We start from the raw sequence: 20836 nt of genomic DNA, 5'->3' as shown, positions 1-20836 counted from the left end.
CCAGGACCTACTGAATCAGAATCTGCATTTTAAGAAGATCTCAGGTGATTTACATTTGCATTAAACTTTGCTTTGGGGGGTAGTAGAACTTCATGGGTGGAATGTTGTCTTTGAACAACCTCATGAAGTAGAGCTTTCCCCTCACTTTTCCATAAACTGTTATCTTCTTTGAGCTATTGAATTTTGGGACCTCTTTGTTATAGTAGCATAGAAGTCACCGTAATATAATTGGCCTCATCTGTTGATCCCAAAATAGGGCATGCATTCATTTAGGAAACACTTATTGAACACATTTTACAGGCAAAGTACTGTTCCAGGATATATTTATATGTATAAATATATACAAATATATAAAATATCATATATGTATATATGAGATACATAAATAATTTGGGTTTTATGTATATAAATATATATTTATATATAAATAAATAGTTTGGATAATATATATTTATCCCCAAATTATTTAAGGCTGGGCTTTTCCCCACCAGTTTAAAATTTATTTTTATTTTTATTTTTTTAAAGATTTATTTATTTATTCATGATAGACAGAGAGAGAGAGAGAGAGAGAGAGGCAGAGACACAGGCAGAGGGAGAAGCAGGCTCCATGCCGGGAGCTCGACGCGGGACTTGATCCCAGGACTCCAGGATCGCGCCTTGGGCCAAAGGCAGGCGCCAAACTGCTGAGCCACCCAGGGATCCCCCAGTTTATAATTTAATAGAGGAAACAAAACATAGGACTACAAAAATTTTAGATGCTACCAGAAAGTGTGTTAGATATTGCTGGTTTGGGTGGGGGTTTTTTTGAAGTCCATGGTAGACAGAATAATGCTTCCTCAAAGATATCCATGTCCTAATCTCCTGAACCCATGAATATGTTACCTTATATGCCAAAAGGAACTTTGAAGATGTGATTAAGGATTTTAAGATGAGATTACCCTGGGTTATCCAGGTGCAACCAATGTAATACAGCATCTTTATAAAGAGGGAGGCAGAGGATTAGAGTCGGGGCAGAGCTATGAGGATGGAAGCAGGGTTTGGAGGGATGCTGTTGCTAGAAGGGGCAGTAAGACAAGGACTGTGGACATCCTCTAGCATCTGGGAAAGGTAAGAACTGGATTCTCCCCTAGAGCTTTCGGAAAGAGCACAGTCTTGCTAACACCTTAAGATTGGGACCACTGTTGAATTCTGTCTGCCAGAACAGTAAGATGATACATTTGTGTTGCCCTAAGCCAGTAAATGTGTGATAATTTGTTAAAGCAGCAATAGAAAACAAATATACAGCTCTTCCATTTGGGGCATCCAATGTCCTATACCCCAATATGTCTACACGGGAGGCAGAGCCAGACACTCCTTTCCTCATCATTAGCTAATTATATATTCTTGATCAGGACGCAGAATCTTGAGGGATTGAGGTGGACAAGGAATTAGAAATTACTCATGGAAGTGATGGTAAGAGTGGCCAGACTGTTTCTGTGACATGACCTTACCTATGTTCCCTGCTGCCCATATCCCTTGGTGCCCATCCATTATCTGTGCTTGGTTCACAAGTTTTCCTATCGATTCTATTAGCTTACCCTATATTCTACCAATAAATTCCTTCCATTGTTTATAGCCAAGAGCTTTAATTCAGAGGGCCATGGAGTTAATTTGTGCATATTTCTTGCTTTTTTTTCAAGATTTTAAGTAATCTTTATACACAACATGAGCTTTGAACTCATGACCCCGAGATCAAGAGTCACATGCTCTACTGACTGAGCCAACCAAGTGCCCCCTAATCTGTGCATATTTCAATATTCCTAGTAGATTCTCAGTCATATGAGGGCAGGACTTTTGATTCATCTTTGTATTCGCAGATTTTACATTGAGTGTCTGCACTTAATATGTACTTGTTGAATAAGAGGACCAAACATTTAAATGAACAGTACTTGATAGAAAGGGTAATTGTAGGAGGAGGCCTTATGTGTGTATGAAAGAATTACCATTAAATAAAGACCTTAAAATTAGATAAAATATCTACTGGCCAGATGAGGAGTGGGTATTTTAAGCACGAAACCACAGGTAGTTCAGCAACTAAAAACTTTTCTGATACTTGGCTACATTTTACAGACATTATTTATTTATAAACATGTTGGTTAAGATATTACTAATATATTCATTATTTAAAGAAGTCAACCTTAAGCAGAAGATTGCATGCATTAAACACATGTAGACCAGGGCTTAACAACATATGGTATACAGGGCAAGGCTGCTATCATCTATAATTCCTGCTGAGATTTGGGAAGGCTAGCTATACAAATTTCCTTTGACATTTCCTTTTAGTTGCTAGCACTGGGCCATATCCTCCCTCTGTTCCATTTGTCTTAAATTCAAGGCTAGAAGTTAGTTTTACTGAAGTGTTGGTCAGTGTGAGCTGAAGACAGACTTGTTCTAGAAGACTCTGAGTACCTATTGAATGAGTAAGTCAAAAATAGGTTGCTCTCACATCCAGTTCTCACAGCATCAAATAATTCCAGAGTATCCACTAGATGATTTCTGTTTATAGTCTAGACATTAAAGAAACGGAAGTTTGGGGCACCTGGGTGGTTCAGTTGGTTATTTAATCTTCGTCAGAATCTTGTAATATAGATAATATTCTTGGTTTCATCGAGAAGGAAACTGAAGTTGAGAGGTCACACAGCCAGTACCAACCGGATTCAGACAAGTCTTAATCTATAACCATTAATTTTATTACCTGCAATCATAGTGCTCAATAAATTTGATACTCTTTCCACTTAATATATCACTTTAAAAATATTCTACAGCATCATTGTGTTGTTTCCCTCACATTTTGGATCGTATTCTCATGATAGGTCTTGAAGTAGCAAAGGGTATGACTCCTGATGTACATTCATGAAATGGGTCTCCAAACAGGTTGTAGCGTTTTGAAATAGGGACAATCTACGTCTTGAAACATGGACAGCTTCAAAACTTTTGTGGCATTTGGAATCATTGTAAAGCCTCTGTAAGGTAAGAAAGCACCTCAAATTTGACTTGAATCTCTGAAATCTGTCCTTTCACTTACAGGCTCTACTTCTCATCTAGAATGCTTGGATTTACTTCTCTCATGATGACCTGGACTCTGAAGAGGCTTCAGAAACCATCCAGTTGAATTCTCTTTTTCCCAGATTGGGGAAACAGGTCCAAGGCAGCTGAGTGCAAGTCCCCGCGCCTGTCACAGGGCATTTTTCTTCCTGCCACCTTACTAGATGCAACCTAGGGTCGCAACCGGTTGTTAGAAACAACACTAATACATTACAATCAGGGCAGGCCTGTCTCTGCAGTATTCAACGCCTTTTGACACGCATATTGTCACAAAACCCTGAAAGGGAGAGCTGGATAATTTTTATCCGTAAGCAGACTGACCAGGTGAGGGGCGGAGCAAGGCCTCTCTCGGCTCTTCCACCGGCTATATTAACAAACAAACAAAAAATGCCTGGCTCTAGTCGAGCCCTTTCAAAAAAAGAAGAGAGAGACATTTTTTTCCTTTTTTAAAAGGCAGCTGCAGGGCAGCCCGGGTGGCTCAGCAGTTTAGCGCCACCTTCAGCCCAGGGCGTGATCCTGGAGACCCCGGATCGGGTCCCACGTCGGGCTCCCTGCAGAGCCTGCTTCTCCCTCTGCCTGTGTCTGTGCTCCTCTCTCTCTCTCTCTGTGTCTCTCATGAATAAATAGATAAAATCTTAAAAAAAAAAAAAAAGGCAGCTGCAGGGTACCAGGTTCGCACTGGCACAGGGGCCAGCGGGGCGGGCGGCAGGGCAGGGCCGGCCCCTCCGCGGTGGGCTCGGTCAGCGCAGCGCAGCGCACCGCACTGCGCAGGCGCGCACCTGTACTGGCGCAGGGGCCGCGCGCCCGGCCCGCCCGCCCGCCCGCCGCCTCGCGCGGCTTCCCTCCCACCTCCCTCAGCCCCGCACCCTCCAGGCCCCGCCTCGCCCTGCTCCGCGCCGGGTCTTCGGCTGCAGCCGCCGTGTGGGTCCGCGGGCGGGCAAACTGCGTGTTGCTGCGTCATCGGCAGTGGCCGGTTTGAATGAGACTCGTCGCACCCGTGCTGCCGCCACCACCGCGCCTCCGCCTCGGCCGCCGCCGCCACAGCTTCATCGCGTCCCTTTCCCTTCGACGCCCTTGCCAGGCCCAGCCTTCCTGCACCGCCGCCGCCGCCGCCGCCGCCTCTCGAGCCGCCATGCCGCTTTATTCCGGTGAGCTCCTTCCTCACCCTGCAGTCCGGTCCCGCGCCTAGGCCTCGAGTAGGCCGGGCCTGCAGGGCTGGCACCGGGCTGAGGACGGGGCGGGGGAGGGGGCCGGCCGGCCTGGTGGGAGGCGACTGCGTGGCGACGACCCTGGCCGCTTTCTCTCAGCCCGCTGTTTGCGAGCTCCGCAGCTCGAGGGACCGCTGTCCCTTCTGGGCGGGGTGGGCGGGAGTGGGGATGGGGAGCGCGAGTCCGTCTCCGCGAGTGGTGACTCTGCAGAATAGTTTCTGTCGCCGTCCTGGTGAGCCCGGGGAGGTGAGGGTGTGTCCGGAGGCCCCCGGGGCGGGCCCGGGCTCGGTGGTAGCTGCGGAGAGGGAGAGTCAGGGAGGGGGAAGCCTGAGGTACGGGAGGATGGAAGCTTAGCCTTCCTCCGTCGTGCTTGGGGTTTACCTCAGCCAGCTCCCCACAGCTTACTCCTTGCCGCCTTTGGCTCAAACACCCCCTTTTTTGGTACCAATTTCAGTTTTTATCCAGAGGTAGATCGTGAACTTCTTGCTTCGTTTTCGTTTCCTCAAACGTTGTGTATTGGGTTTCCACTCCTGAGGCGTGCTGTTAGCTTTCAGACTTAGAGGAATACAAATACCTGCAGGCGTCATTTCCTTTTAAACGGCGATTGACAGTTTTTATTTTATTTTGCTTCAGGCAGTCCCAAGGTATTCCTGGCCAGCGATCACATTTTCACTAGTGAAGGGACCTTGCTGTTGCTGATTCTTACTCAAAATGGCACCTAAGTGGTGACTTCGGTTCGCTGTGGGCGTGTGATTCATTGGCCATACCCAACTCCATGATCATTCCTTTATGAAAGATTCAGCTTTTTCCAAAGAAGGATATGAAACAAAGGAATAATGTTTAATCTTGAGGTGGATTCTTAATGGCCTAGAATCTTGAATACTTTAATGATTGCTGAACCTTTCTAAAGCCACGATTAACAGGAGAATGGTACTTTGACAGAGTCTATTTACGCAACGTAGAAAGGAAGAGTTATTAATTGATAGCAATAAATGCCAGTGTATGCTGGACTTAAACACACTGGTGGACTCACAACACCAACCCCTCTCTTTGTTCCCCTCAAAAAATACTTATATTCCCCAAACTATCTATCTTAACGTTAAGTTCTATCGTAAATATTTAATCGTATCTTTTCCTTATTTCCAAAATGAGAGAATTGGAGTAGATTTTTAGGATTTCCTCCTTTGACCTCTCCATATTGAGAATTTATGTTTTCAGGTTCTACAAAAACCCCTATATTAAAATGAGAGTATTTCAGGTACCATTTCATGAGTTTTAGCAGAGAATTAAATAGGTCTGTATATGGTTAAGTGCTGTAAAAATAAGTGAACACCTGGTATACCTGGCACAAAGCTAGTGTTTTTATACATGTTGCTTTTTTTAAATCTTCAACATAATGGTATAATACTGGTACAAGTCTCTTTGATGGATAAGCAGAAAGTTTCAGTAACTTGCTCATGGTGACACAGCTAAATCAGTTTCAGATAGGTTCCTCTTCATTATATCTAATATTCTTTTGGTTTAGTCTCTTGCTCGTGTTATTCTCTGTTCTAGTTTATTTCAGAATTACAGTTGTGCCCACTTCAGACCCATTTTCCAGCTGTTACAAGAGTGATCTGATGTGCAAAGCAGACCAAGGTGGTCTTTATGAAAACCTTTCACAGATTTTGCATTTTTATAACACAAAGCCCAAAACCTCCTGTATATTTTAACATGACTTCTGTTATCTTCCTTAACTTGATCCTTGACCACCTTCCAGTTTCAGCCTCTTTGTCTCCCCTCGGGGAATTACTCAAATCTCAGAACACATAATCCAGTTTTATGCTTTTGATGTTTTTCTTATCAATTTCAGATATGCTTATATTTTAAGTGGCTAATTTTTTTTTTTTTTTTAAGACTCAACTCAATGTTGATAATTAGAACCCAAAGTTACCACTTCTTCCAGGGAATCCTTCACTCATGAAGCATTCCACTGTGATCCTGTGGCATTTATAATATTTATATTGTATTGTTAATTATTTTGACCTTTTCTGCCCCTTTTCTCTCTTATTAGAATCTAAGTTCATAGAGTCTTCCTAGAGCTTGTTCTGGGCTTAATGAGTGCTAAACACAATAATTGAACTAGTGAAGGAATTGAGATTTGGAATAAGGATTAGTTTTTCATATTTTGGTGTTATTAGGAAAACAGCTAATTGTGAGATTCTCATTTGAGTAGATATGAAGTTTTCAGTGGAAACGAGCTATGTATATTGTGTTTACTTATTTTTATGGATTTCAAAAGTTAGCTATTTTATGATGCCGATTGAAATTTTAATTATATGGTAAAATATACGTGAAAAATGTACTATTTTAAGCATTTTAAAATTATATTTTTTGGTATTAAGTACATTCATATTGTTGTGTGACCATCATCAGCATTCACCTGCAGAACTTGTTCATGTTCCTGCACTGAAATTGTGTACCCATAAAACAATAACTCTCCATATCCTCTTCCCCCCAGCCTCCTGACAACCACCATTCCACTTTCTGTCTCTATGAATTTGACTACTGTAGGTACCTTACATAAGGGGAATAATAAAATTTGTCTTTTTGTATCTGGCTTATTTTGGTTAGCATAATGTCTCCAAGGTTCATCTATGTTGTATAGCATGTATAAGAATTTTGTTACTTTTTAAGGCTGAATAAGATCCATTTTATGTCTGAACCACATTTTGTTCACCCGTTTATCTGTTGATGGACAACTTGGGTCGCTCACATCTTTTAGGCTCTTGTGAGTAATGCACTATGAACACGGGTATATAAATATTTGAGACCCTGCTTAACACTTTTGAGTGTATACTTAGAAATGGAATTTTTGAGTCATATGGTAAGTTTAATTTTTTGAGGAACCACCATACTTTTTTCCACAGTGGCTGTGCTGTTTCATATTCCCATAAGGAATGCTCAGGGGTTCCAGTTTTTCTCCATCTTCACCAGTACTTGGTATTTTCTTCCTCCCCCCCCTTTTTTTTTTTAAGATTTATTTATTTATTTATTCATGATAGAGAGAAAGAGAGAGAGGCAGAGACACAGGCAGAGGAAGAAGCAGGTTCCATGCCGGGAATCCGACGCGGGACTCGACTCCGGGTCCCCAGGATTGCGCCCTGGGCCAAAGGCAGGCGCCAAACCACTGAGCCACCCGGGGATCCCCTCTTTTTTTTAAATAGCCATCCAAATGACTGATGTAGGATTTCTATGTTTTTTAATGATTTAGTTGTATCTTTAGATTCTTAATATTTGACTACCTCTTGCTCAGGAACCAAAACCTTTCAATTTTCCCATGGAACCATTCTTCTTATAATCCAGAATCTGTATTCTTTAACCTGTTTTAAATATGCTTTATTTTTCCAATAATTTTTTTTTATTTTTTTCAAGTTATCTTTCTAACTTCTTTAGTCTTTCTATTCCCGCACTAAGTACTGATTTTAATAATTATTTATTTAAACACATTTTGAAGTCTGTGAACCTTATTCTGGGAAATATTCCAAAGTGATATTTTGTTGAGATTATTAGAGTAGGATTCAGAACACTTGAATGTTTACTAACTAGTTTTGTGACTAGTAAATCAATCATCTCATAAGGCTTAGTTTTATTTATCAAATAAGTTGGATTAGATTGAATTACATTTTATTGAGGACCTTCTATGTTCAAGTTAGTCCTGATTAGGTAAGCATTTTGAGCATGTAAAGAGGAATGGCATAAGCTAGTTCTTGAAAGCCAAAATAATGGGTCCCTAGGGATCTTCTAAGTCTGAAGTTCTTTTATTTTAATAAATGAAAAAAAATTATGGTTTTGCTTGCAGTTACCGTGAAATGGGGAAAGGAAAAATTTGAAGGTGTAGAATTGAACACTGATGAACCTCCAATGGTGTTTAAGGCTCAGCTTTTTGCACTGACTGGAGTCCAACCGGCCAGACAGAAAGTTATGGTGAAAGGAGGAACATTGAAGGTAAAATGTAGTCCAAATTTTTATTATATACTACTATATAATTAGTGGAAACAAACACCAAAAAGTGTGTCACTTGAGATGTTTTTTTAATTTGGCTAGAGTAGATAGTCTGAATTTATAACTGTCTTATTCATGTTAGTGTAGGAAGGAACATTGTAGCCATTTCAAAACACTGTATTATAAAAGCATCATTAAACTTTTCATTTTAAAATGCATTGTATCCAGTGAATATTCCTAGGCGTCAAAAGAGTAAGGAACTTTCCATTTGTCTCTGTTTGGAATTTTTTCCTGTGTGTTAAAAGTATTTTATTTTGTTTAGATTAATACAAAAATCTATCTATCTATCTATCTCCTTAGTAGTTTTCTTTTATGGAGTGAAGAAAATATTCTGTTAAAACATGGAACAATATGGTAGATTAAAAAAAGACTTTAAAAAAAAAGACTATAAAAGGTATTTCTTTACATTCATTTGAATATTCAAATTCAAAATATTTCAACATCTTTACCAAAGCACTGGCTCTGGAATACTGGAAAACTGTTAATTTTTTCTTTTAGCCTGTTTAATATTCTATGCATTAAAAAAGAGCTATTGCTTAGGAATAATCACTGTTTAAAACCTGTTTGGAAGTGGGATAAAAAATTTTTGTTTAAAAAGAGAGAACATTACTTTTCCTTTAGTTCCATGGAATGGTCACATCAACTACAGGTAGGAATCTAAGCTTACTGGCATCATTGGTGACAGGCCACAAAAAGATGCAAGCATTATTGTTGTTTGTAATACGGTAGAAGTATAGTTTAAAAAAATATTATCCTCAAGAGTTAGATATGAAATGCCAAAGAGCAGTTGTTAGCTTTAGAGATATGGCTTGGTTGCCCCTCAGCTGGGCAGTAAAACTAATGTTGGTGAAGAACACATTGTTTCCCCTCCAAGGTGCAATATGAGTGTTCAGTCATTCGAAACTTGATAGCCCAATTTGTGATGAGCTGTATATTGGTGGTGTACTATGGAGAATTACAGAAAGATGGTAATTAAATGAAACTGACTACTAAATAGCTATCACTTAATGAATAATTATTCTGTGCCAGACTTTTATTTTCATTAATTCCCAATTGTATGTATTCTTAAAATGAGGAGAGTAAATAAATATATTTTATGATTTCATAAATGAGAAAACTTAGCATCAGAGATTTAGGTAACCTATAGCAAGGCACCAGAAGAGCATGCAATATACAAATTAAGCAGATCTCAGTTCATTTTTCATTTTTGTGTACCCTCAGATAAGTAAGTGATCTGAGTGAGCATATATAGTTATCATTTCTTACGATTAGTAGTAATGGCCCTTAAACTGAGAAGGACATTTAGGAAGTTACTGTTGCACTTTGAAGCAAGATGTCCAAAGAAATAATTAGTGGCACCACCAAAGAGGAGGATATTGGGAGCCTGGCATCATCTATATAAAGGAAGGAATACTATGGAAATGACATCCTGTGAAGGGAGAGAGCTTAGCTGCAGTATTTCAAGATACCTGTGGGCTAATCATGACATTAAAAATTGTTTCAATTGAAACAATTGAAAAAGTATTTAATTGCTTAATGTGAAATTTAAGACTTGAAAAACGTTTGTGGACTTAAGAAAAGTTATTAAGGGTTAGTTTGCCTCTGGTAGTCCTAGTATAATTTTTAATAGCACTTTCATTCTCAAGAATCTCCTGCTTTGGACAATAAATTATATAATTCTAATTATGTAGACCTATTTCACAAGTTACTCTTCATTCCTGTCACATAAGCTGATTATTAGCTTTGTTGGTTCCATACATGTAACAAATATGCAAAAAGTTAGTATCTGTCATCATTCAGGTGTTTTTTAGTCTTTTTGGTACTGTCACGTTGTCTTTTAGATTGTCTTGTAGTTTAGGCTTTTGTTAGACTTACCAGCTTTAAGACTCCATTTGAAAAAATACTTTTGATTATAGTAATCTTAAGTAAAATCTGCCTACAGAAAAAATTTATTCTGTTTTGGAGTAGTTTAAAATTAATTGATTATTAGAATATGTTCAATTTATACAGGAGTTAAATGTTTTTCATTTGTTTTTAAAACAGGATGATGATTGGGGAAACCTCAAAATAAAAAATGTAAGTATTATAAGAGCCCTTGTTACAATTCAGTTTCATTCTTTTTTTCTTTTTTTTAGCATTTTATTTATCTGACAGCACAAGCAGGGGGAGCAGGAGAGGGAGAAGCAGGCCCTCCACTGAGCAGGGACCCCGATGTGGGGCTTGATCCCAGGACCCTGGGATCACAACTTGAGCCAAAGGCAGATGCTAACTGAGCCACCTAGGCGCCCTATAATTCAGTTTCTTAATTATTACACACAAATGCATTCCAAATGCTTTTTTTTCCATATATATATATATATCCAGTTGTTTCATTGGTATCTATTGAAAATACTTTCCTTTTCCCATTGACTTACTTTAGAGTCTTTCTTGAAAATCCATTATATGTAGGTTTATTTTTGGACTCCTATTTCATTGATATATTTGATTATAACTTATGCTGGTACCCATGGTCTTAGTTATTAAAGCTTTATAGTAAGTCTTCAAATAACATAGTATAGGTTCTCCAACTTCTGCAAGAATATTGTAGCTGTTTTAGCTCCTTTGCATTTCCTTATAACCAGAATAAGTCTGTCAGTTTTTACAAATGGACTCCTGGAATTATGAGATTGTATTGTTTGGTTAGTTTGGGGAAAATGGGCATCTTAACAGTATTGAGTATTAAAATCCTTAAATATGATGTTCTCTATTTAGGTCTTGATTTCTCTTAGCTGGGTTTTGTAGCTTATTAATGTAGGATCTCTGTGGTTTTTGTTAGATTCTCTGAACTTAAGATTTCAGGCTGTTGAAAATTATATTTAAAAAAATTTTTGTTTTCCAGTGTTTATGGGTAGATTATAAAAATGTAGTTTATGGGGATCCCTGGGTGGCGCAGCGGTTTAGCGCCTGCCTTTGGCCCAGGGCGCGATCCTGGAGACCCGGGATCGAATCCCACGTCGGGCTCCCGGTGCATGGAGCCTGCTTCTCCCTCTGCCTGTGTCTCTGCCTCTCTCTCTCTCTCTCTGTGACTATCATAAATAAATAAAAATTAAAAAAAAAAATGTAGTTTATTTTCATCTTGTGACCTTGCTAAATTCACTTAATAGTTTCATTAGTTATTTTTTAGATTCCATTGGGCATTTTTTATGTACATGATCTTGTTATTTGCATTTGCAGATTTTAGAAGAATTTTTCTTCTTCCTTTTCAATCTTTATGACTTCTGTTTCTTTTTATTGCCTTAATTCCCTGGGCTAGGACTTCTAATATAGTGTTGAATAGAAAGTGGTGAGAATGGGCATCTTTGTCTTATCCTAGCTTGTTCACTAAGACCTTTTAAATTATGAATGGCTGTTGAATTTTATTAAGAAGATCATATGATTTTCTTACTTTATTCTGATAATCTGGTTAGTCTCAATTTTTTTTTTAAAGATTTTATTTATTCATGAGAGACACAGAGAGAGAGAGAGAGAGAGGCAGAGACATAGATAGAGGGAGAAGCAGGCTCTATGCAGGAAGCCCGATGTGGAACTCGATCCTGGGACTCCAGGATCACGCCCTAAGCCAAAGGCAGACGCTTAACTGCTGAGCCACCCAGGTGTCCCAGTCTCATTAATTTTTAATTGTTAAACATTGTATTTCTGGGATGTGCAGCTCTCAAGGTTTTTGGTTTTTGCAGGCCCATTTATATTCCTAAAGATTACTATTTTTAAACCCCGAAGAGTTTCATCTATATGTTATATCTATTGATATTTATCCTATTAGAAATTAAAACTGGAATTAAAAAACCTATTTAAAAAAAATAAATAAATAAAAAATAAAAAACCTATTTATTTAGAAATAACAATGACAAACCAGTTACATGTTAATTTTATATTTTTAAATGTTTTCCAAAAAATATTGTGAAGGACTGGCAGTGTTCTGTATTTTCACAAATCTCTTGAAAACCTAGCTTCTATTAAAGAAGGTATTTGAATTCTCATATTTGTCTTTGCATTCAATCTGTTGTAATATGCTGTTTTAGTTGAGGTACATACAAGAAATATGCCTTCACACAGTTAAATAGTTGGGAATGGGAGACATCTTTTTGGATAAAATTGTAAACATCCTTCTTTCATAGTACACTCAAACTCAACATATACTAGCTTATTATTGGTTAGTTTGTGGTAGAAATCACATCAGTGACCTTTGTACATGAAAATCTATTTGTAACTGGAAAGATAACAAGTACATAATGACAGATATAAAATGCTAATTTTCACTTGAAAGCTCTAATTTTGTCATTGGCAATTAACTATATATAGTCAGTTGTTTTTCTTAAGGCAGCAGACTCCATTTATTTTTGAGAAAATGTTGGCTAAATATTTGAGTATAAAAACCCATAATTTGTAGTAGTTTTAAGTAAAGATAATAGTCATTGAAAAAGCAACTAGTCCACTTTGCAACTCAGACATTTACACAAGCTTATCCTGAAGAAAATGATCATACTTTGGTATGCAGATGTGTTATTTCTATAGACACACACACACATACACACACACTTTTTTTTTTTAGAGGGATGGAGGTAGGGGCAGAGAGGAGAGAGTAAGAGAGAGAATCTTAAGCAGACTCTGCCCAGCAGGAGCCTGACGCACGTCTCAGTCTCACCATCCTGAGATCATGACCCGGGCCGAAATCAAGAGTTGGACAGTTTGACTGAGCTACCCAGGCGCCCCACTGATAGTTTTTTAAGAGACTTTTTTTTTTTTTAAGATTTTATTTATTTGAGAGAGTGAGTAAATGAGAGCACGAGTAGCAGAGGGAGAGGGAAAAGCAGGACTCCCCTCGGAGCAGGGAGCCCCATGTAGAACTAAATCTAAGGACTCTGGGTTCATGACCTGAGCCCAAGGCAGATGCTTACCCAACTGAGCCACCTAGGGCCCCATAGACTTTATTTTTCAGAACAGTTTTAGGATCACAGCAAAAACTGAGTAGAAGAAACAGAGCTTTCCTATATATCCTCTACCCCACACATGCAGAGCTTCCTCCATTGCCAGCATCCCCTACCAGGATGGCACATTTGTTATAATTGATGAACTTACATTGACACATCATTGTTGCCCAGTGTAAACCAGTCCATGGTTTACATTAGGATTCACTCTTGGTATTGTACATTCTGTGGGTTTGGACAAATGTATGAAGACCTACAATGATGTATTCACCATTAAAGTGTCAAACAGAGGAGTCTTATTGGCCCCAAAATTCTGTATGCTCTGCTTATTCATCCCTTGAACCCCCTGAAAACCATCGATATTTTTACTGTATTCATTGTTTTCACCTCTTTCCAGAATGTCATGTAATTGAAATCCTACAGTATATGTCCTTTTCAGATTGACTTTTCCTTTTCTTTTTAAAAATTTTTTAAAAAAGATTTTATTTATTTATTCATGAGAGACAGACCAAAAGAAAAGAGAAAAGAAAAGAAAAGAAAAGAAAGAGGGCAGCCCCGGTGGCCCAGTGGTTTAGCGCCGCCTTCAGCCCAGGGTGTGATCCTGGAGACCCAGGATTGAGTCCCACATCAGAGTGGAGCCTGCTTCTCCCTCTGCCTGTGTCTCTGCCTCTCTCTCTCTGTGTCTGCCATGAATAAATAAATAAAATCTTTGAAAAAGAAAGAAAAGAAAAAAAAAAAAAAGCAGAGACATAGGTAAAGGGAGAAGTGGGTTCCCCACAGGGAGCCCGATGCGGGACCGGATCCTGGAATCTGGGATCACGCCCAGAGCGGAAGACAGACGTTTAACCACTGAGCCACCCAGGTGTCCCTAGATTGACTTTTTTTTACTTAGTATGCATCTAAGTTCTCCCATGTCTTTTATTTATTTATTTGAAAGATTTTATTTATTTATTCATGAGAGACCCGGTTGGGGGGGGGGGGGGCGGGCCAGAGACACAGGCAAAGGGAGAAGCAGGCTCCATGCAGGGAGCCTGACATGGGACTTGATCCCGGGTCTCCAGGATCACACCCTGGGCTGAAGGCGGCACTAAACCCCTGAGCCACTCGGCCTGCCCCCCTCCATCTCTTTTAAATGGCTTTAGTAGTAGTTCAGTTCTTTTTAGTGCTGAATATAGTCCATTTTCTGGATGTACCACAGTTTATTCAAATACCTACCAAAGGAGATCTTGGTAGGATCTTGAAGGACAAGTAAGTTTTTCTTTTTTTTTTTTTAACGAGTGCTTCCTATTTCATTACAAATTCTGTTGATTTCAACAGAATATCAAAAAGAAATGTATTCAAAGGTTGAGATTTAAGAAAATTAATAATTTTTAACAGTTCATTTGATAGCATTACTTTGCTATCAGAGTTCAATATTGTTAATATTTTTGGCCTCTAGTGATTTACCACCATTAGTGCAGATGTCAGCACAGTGAAAAAGGGACAATCACATTTTAGTATTATGAAAATAGTTTTCATCTTGTTCGCTCTGTGAAAGTTTCAGAGATCAGTAGTGGTCCACAAACACTTTGAGAACTGGGACAATCCCCTTGAAAAAAAAAAAAATCCCCTTGAGTCATGATTTATTTATCTCATTTATGTATTGCTAGATTGAATTTTTACCTTTTTTAAAAAAAAGGTAATTTGTATATATATTCTTGAGGGATATTAGTATTTTTATTTGGGGACATATTACCCTCTCTTCTCTGAATGAGTTTGTGTAAAATTGGTATTATTTCTGTAAATACTTGAAATAATTTACCAGTGAATTTTATCTGGACCTGGATTTTCTTTATGGGAATTTGACTGATAATTCAATTTCTTTAATAGATACAAAGTATTTAGATGTTTTTATTTTTTAAAAAATATTTTTATTTTATTTTATTTATTTATTCATGAGACAGAGAGAGAAAGGGAGAGACACAGGCAGAGAGAGAAGCAGGCTCCTCACATGGAGCCTGATGTGGGACTCGATTCCAGGACTCCAGGGTCATGCCCTGAGCCAAGGCAGATGCTCAACCGCTGAGCCACACAGGCATCCCGATTTTATTTTTGTTTTTGTTTTTTTTTAAAGATTGTATTTATTTATTCATGAGAGAGACAGAGAGAGAGGCAGGGACACAGGCAGAGGGAGAAGCAGGCTCCATGCAGGGAGCCTGACATGGGACTCGATCCAGGGTCTCCAGGATCATGCTCTGGGCTGAAGGCGGCGCTAAACCGCTGGGCCACCTGGGCTTTCCTGATTTTCTGTCTTTTAATGTCAGTTTTGACGAGTTTTCTCTTTTGAGAAAATTTGTTTAAATATATTGAATTTATTGGCATAAAATTGTTCATAATATCCAAGATATTCTTTTTTTTTTTTTTTTAAGATTTTATCTATTTATTCATGAGAGACAGAGAGAGAGCCAGAGACATAGGCAGAGGGACAAGCAGGCTCCATGCAGGGAGCCCGATGTGGGACTCAATCGAGGCATTCCAAGATCACGCTCTGAGCCGAAGGCAGACGCTCAATTGCTGAGCCACCAAGACATCCCCAAGATACTCTTTAAAATTCTTTTTATGTTGCCTTTATTTGTTGATGTTCTCCCGCCACCACCCCCCCCCTTTATTCCCAATAGTGTTATGTCTTTGGTGTTTTGTTTTGTTTTTGGTCAGTATTTATCTATTAAGAATTTATCGGTATCCCTGGGTGGCTCAGTGGTTGGGTGTCTGCCTTCAGCCCAGGATGTGATCCTGGAGTCCTGGGATCAAGTCCTGCATCGGGCTCCCTGCATGGAGCCTGCTTCTCCCTCTGCCTGTGTCTCTGCCTCTCTGTGTGTGTATCAAAAATAAATAAAATCTTAAAAAAAAAAAAGAATTTATCAATTAGTCTTTTCAACTTTTTACTTTGTTGACTTTATATATTACCCATTTTCTATTTTACGGATACTTACTCTAAATTATTTCCTCTTTTTCTGCCTTGGGTATAAATTGCTTCATTTTCTTGCTTTTTTATGTGTGTACTTAAATCATGATTTTTTTTTTTACTTTTCTTTCCTTATGTAGACACTTAAAATTATTATTTTCTCTTTAATCATTTGTAGTTGTGTCCACAAGTTTTGATATGCTGTGTTTTTATTATGCAGTTAAATATTTTATTTATGTTGTGATTTTTTTGTTTGTTTTTTTGACCCATGGATTGTTTAGAACTATGTTATTATTATTTGGGGCTTTTAGTAATATATTTCTGTTCTTTATTTCTAATTTGATTCTGTTGTGGTCTCATAACATACCAATATTATTTTGGTCCTCTGACATTTATTAACTCCTTTTTATGGACTGTATATGGCTCAGAAAGCCTGAAGTATTTATTATATGGTCTTAATAAGAAAAGTTTGCTGACTCTTGGAATAAAGAGTCTTAAGATGATGTCTTTGAACTGCTGCTCTAGGATTTATATTATGTATCTTTAACTTATCATCCTCTGCCTTAAATAACAAATGACTTCAGGTATAGGATAAGATTATTAAAATAGTATACTTCCATTTCCCTGGTCCTTGGTGCTATTGTCGTATAGTTTACTTTCACGTGTTAGAAATCTTATACTAGGTTCCTATTTTTGCTTTACATAGTCATTTAAAGAGATTAAAAATGTTTGCAACTCATTATTACTATTTTTGGGATTCTTCCTTTGGATCAAATATAAAATTTTCATCAGATATCATTTTCTTTCTTCCCTTCCCTTCCCTTCCCTTCCCTCTCCCTTCCCTCTCCCTTCCCTCTCCCTTCCCTCTCCCTTCCCTCTCCCTTCCCTCTCCCTTCCCTCCTCCCTTCCCTCCTCCCTTCCCTCCTCCCTCCCTCCCTTCCTTCCTTCCTTTCTTTTTTTTTTTTTAATTTTTTTTTCTTAAGATTTTTATTATTTATTCGTGAGAGGCAGAGACACAGGCAGAGGGAGAAGCAGGCTCCGTGCAGGGAGCCCGACGTGGGACTCGATCCCAGGTCTCCAGGATCAGGCCTTGGGCTGAAGGCAGGCTCTTAACCGCTGAGCCACCCAGGCGTCCGCTTCCTTCCTTTCTTTCTCTCTCTCTCTCTCTCTTTATTGAGAGACACACAGAGAGAGGCAGAGACATAGGCAGAGAGAGAAGCAGACTCCAGCCTGATGTGGGGACTCAATCCCCAGACCCAGGATCATGCCCTGAACCGAAGGCAGTGGCTTAACTGCTGAGCGACCCAGGTGTCCCAGATAACATTTTCTTTTGCCTAGAGAATTTATACATTTCTTGCAGAGCATATCTGTGAATTTTCTCTGCTTGTGTTTTTCTGCAAAGCTCTTTATTTCACCTTTATTTTTGAGAAACATTTTTGATAGATATAGAATTCTAGATTAATACTTTTTCTTTCAATACATGAAAAATGTCTTCAGATTTGCATAGTTGTCATTCTTTGTTGCTTTGCACATAATGTATCCTGTTTCTCTTGATGCTTTTGAGATTTTTCTCATTGTTGCTTTTAAGCAATTTAACTATGTTTTGGAGAGGTTTTCTTTGTGTTTATTCTGTTTGAACTTCTTAGATTTGTGTGTTTACAGTTTTTCTTAAATTTGGAAAAATTTTAGCTATTATGTTTATTGTGTGCCCTCTCTTTTGAGACTACAATTACATATGTTGGGTAGTTTCGCTCATTGTAGAATTTTGGTCCCTTTTATTTGTGGTTGTGTGTGTGTGTCTGTATGTATCTGTTCATCTGTTGATGGATATTTGTGTTTCTACTTTTTGATTATTATGAACAGAACTGCTGGGAACCTTCATATTTGTAGATGCATGTTTTTATTTTTCTTGAGTAAATAACCTGTGAGTGAAATTGCTGGGTCATATGGTTAAGTATATGTTTAACTTTGTAAGAAACTGCCAAATATACTTTTCAAAGTGGTTGTTAAGCCATTCTACATTCTTATGAACAGTATACGATAGTTCTAATTGTTCTATTACCATCACAGCATTTGATTGTTGTTAGTCATTTTTCTTTTAGCCATTCTAGTGGGTGTGTAGTGATACTTTCTTGTGGTTTTAGTTTACATTTATCTGATGACCGATGATATTGAACACTTTTCCGAGCTTATTGGCAACTTCTTTATCTTCTTTTTGTGAAACACCAATTCAGATCTTTACCTATTTTTATTTTTATTTATTTATTTTTAAGATTTTATTTATTTATTCATGAAAGACACAGAGAGAGAGGCAGAGACACAGGCAGAGGCAGAGGGAGAAGCAGGTTCCATGCAGGGAGCCCAATGTGGGACTCTATCCCAGCTTTCCAGGATCACACCCTGGACTGAAGACAGACGCTTAACCGCTGAGCCACCCAGGCGACCCAGGCATACCTATTTTTAATTGGATTATTTTCTTAATTGCATTTAATTGCATATAAAGAATATATACTGGAATCAAGTCTTTTGTGGGATATATGTGCCATGATATTTTCTCTCAGTTTTGGTTTTTTAGTCTTTTTAATATGTTTTGTTGAGTAGAAGTTTTAAATTTTGTTGAAGTATAATCAGTTTCTTTAATGGTTTTGACTATTTGCATCCCATCTAGGAAATCTTTGCTTGTGTCAAGGTCCCAAGAGACTTTCTGTTTTCTAAAACTTTTACAAATTTTAGCTTTTATATTTAGGTATATCATCTGTTTTGAGTAGACTCTTATATTTGTTGTTAAGTAATGATTGAGGTTTATTTCTTTTCCTATGAGTATTCAGTTGTGTGAGCACATGTAAGTGTATTTCTGGATTCTGTTCTCTCCTGTTGATTTGTATATGTACCTTTACACCAGTCCCCAGTCCCCACTGTCTTGATTATTCAAGACTTGAAATCAAGTAGTATGAGTCTGATTGTTCTTTTTCAAAACTGTTGGCTATTTTAAGATCTTTGCGTGTCCTTTGCACATTTTAGATTCTGCTTATTATTATTATTTTAAAGATTTTATTTATTTATTCAGGAAAGACACAGAGAGAGAGAGGCAGAGACACAGGCAGAGGGAGAAGCAGGCTCCATGCAGGGAGCCTGACGTGGGACTTGATCCTGTGTCTCCAGGATCATGCTCTGGGCTGAAGGTGGTGCTAAACCGCTGAGCCACCTGGACCACCCTCTGCTTATTATTTTCTACAAAAGAATCTGCTGGGATTTTGATTAGAATTACACTGATACTATATATCAAATTGGGACATCTTTTTTTAATTTTGAAAAATTTTATTATTTTGAGAGAGAGAGAGAGCTTGAGTGCATGAGTGGGGGGTGTGTGTGTGAGGAGAGAGAGAATCTTAAGTTTTCACACTTACTGAGGAGCATGATGCAGGGCTTAATTTCATAGCCCTGAGATTATGACATGAGCCAAAATCAAGAGTCGGATCCTTAACTGACTGAGCCATGTAGGCACCTCCAAATTGGGGCATCTTTAGTATATGTGCTGCCAAAGTGAGCACCCAAATTGGGACATCTTAATATTGAGTTTTCTAGGGGTGCCTGAGTGGCTTAGTCAGTTAAACATCTGACTCTTGATTTCAGCTCAGGTGATGGTCTCAAGGTTGTGTGAGCCCCGCATTGTGATCAATGCTGGGTATAGAGCCTGCTAGGGATTCTCTCCCTCTCCCCCTCCTCCTCCCCTGTTCTCTCTGTCCCTGAAAAAAAAAATACAGAGTCTTCTAGTTTATAAGCATGGCATATACTTCTTCATTATTTAGATCTTAAAATTTCTCACAACTGTTTATTTTCTTTTTTTAAAAAAGATTTTACTTATTTCTTTATTAGAGAGAGAGAGAGAGTGCGCGCGCACACACGAGTAGAGGGTAGAGGGAAAGGGAGAAGTAGACTCCTTACTGAGCAGGGAGCCCAGTGCTCCCAGGACTGAGATCATAACCTGAGCCAAAGTCAGATGCTTAACCAAGTGAGCCACCCAGGCGCCCTATTTTCTTTTCTTTTCTTTTTTTTTTTTTTTTTTAAAGATTTTATTTATTTATTCATGAGAGAGAGAGAGCCAGAGAGCCAGAGACACAGGCAGAGGGAGGAGCAGGCCCCATGCAGGGAGACCCGATGTGGGGCTCGGGTCTCCAGGATCTGGCCAAGTGCTGAAGGTGGCGCTAAACCCCTGAGCCACCCTGGCTGCCCTGTTTTCTTTTTTTTAAAGAGATTTATTTATTTATTTAAAAGACAGCATGCATGTGGAGGGAGGGGCAAAGGGAGAGAATCTTTAAGTGGACTCCCTGCAGAGCATGAAGCCCAGTATGGGGCTTCATCTCATGCATGATCCATGAAATCATGACCTGAGCTGGAACCAAGAGTTGGATGCTCAACTGACTGAGGCACCCAGGCACTCCTTATATTTTCAATACTGGATCTTACACATGGTTTTTTTTTGTTTTTTTTTTTGAAATGTCATTAAATATTTTATGGTATTTGATCCTATCATAAATGGTATTTTTCAAATGTCATTTTGCATTTGTTTATTGTTAACATAAAGAAGTAAA

The 20836-nt window shown here is 38.6% G+C and overlaps 1 protein-coding gene across 2 annotated transcripts in view; it reads left to right on the top strand.

The window, feature by feature from the left end:
• The first annotated feature begins 3963 nt into the window (after positions 1 to 3963).
• Positions 3964 to 20836, top strand: part of USP14 (ubiquitin specific peptidase 14) — a 44634-nt gene continuing 27761 nt past the window's right edge. Inside the window, exons 1-3 of one of the 2 annotated variants that reach the window (XM_077900208.1) lie at positions 3964 to 4232; positions 8134 to 8279; positions 10380 to 10412. In XM_077900208.1, the coding sequence (XP_077756334.1) occupies positions 4064 to 4232; positions 8134 to 8279; positions 10380 to 10412 (348 nt within the window). In that variant the 5' untranslated portion in view covers positions 3964 to 4063. The remainder of the gene's footprint in view (positions 4233 to 8133; positions 8280 to 10379; positions 10413 to 20836) is intronic. The other variant, XM_077900207.1, reaches the window with a different exon arrangement.

The sequence above is a fragment of the Canis aureus genome, chromosome 6 (genome assembly GCF_053574225.1).
Source record: "Canis aureus isolate CA01 chromosome 6, VMU_Caureus_v.1.0, whole genome shotgun sequence".
NCBI classification, from domain to species: domain Eukaryota; kingdom Metazoa; phylum Chordata; class Mammalia; order Carnivora; family Canidae; genus Canis; species Canis aureus.
Note: the sequence above shows the minus strand (reverse complement) of the source record. Positions and strands in the feature narration are given on the sequence as shown.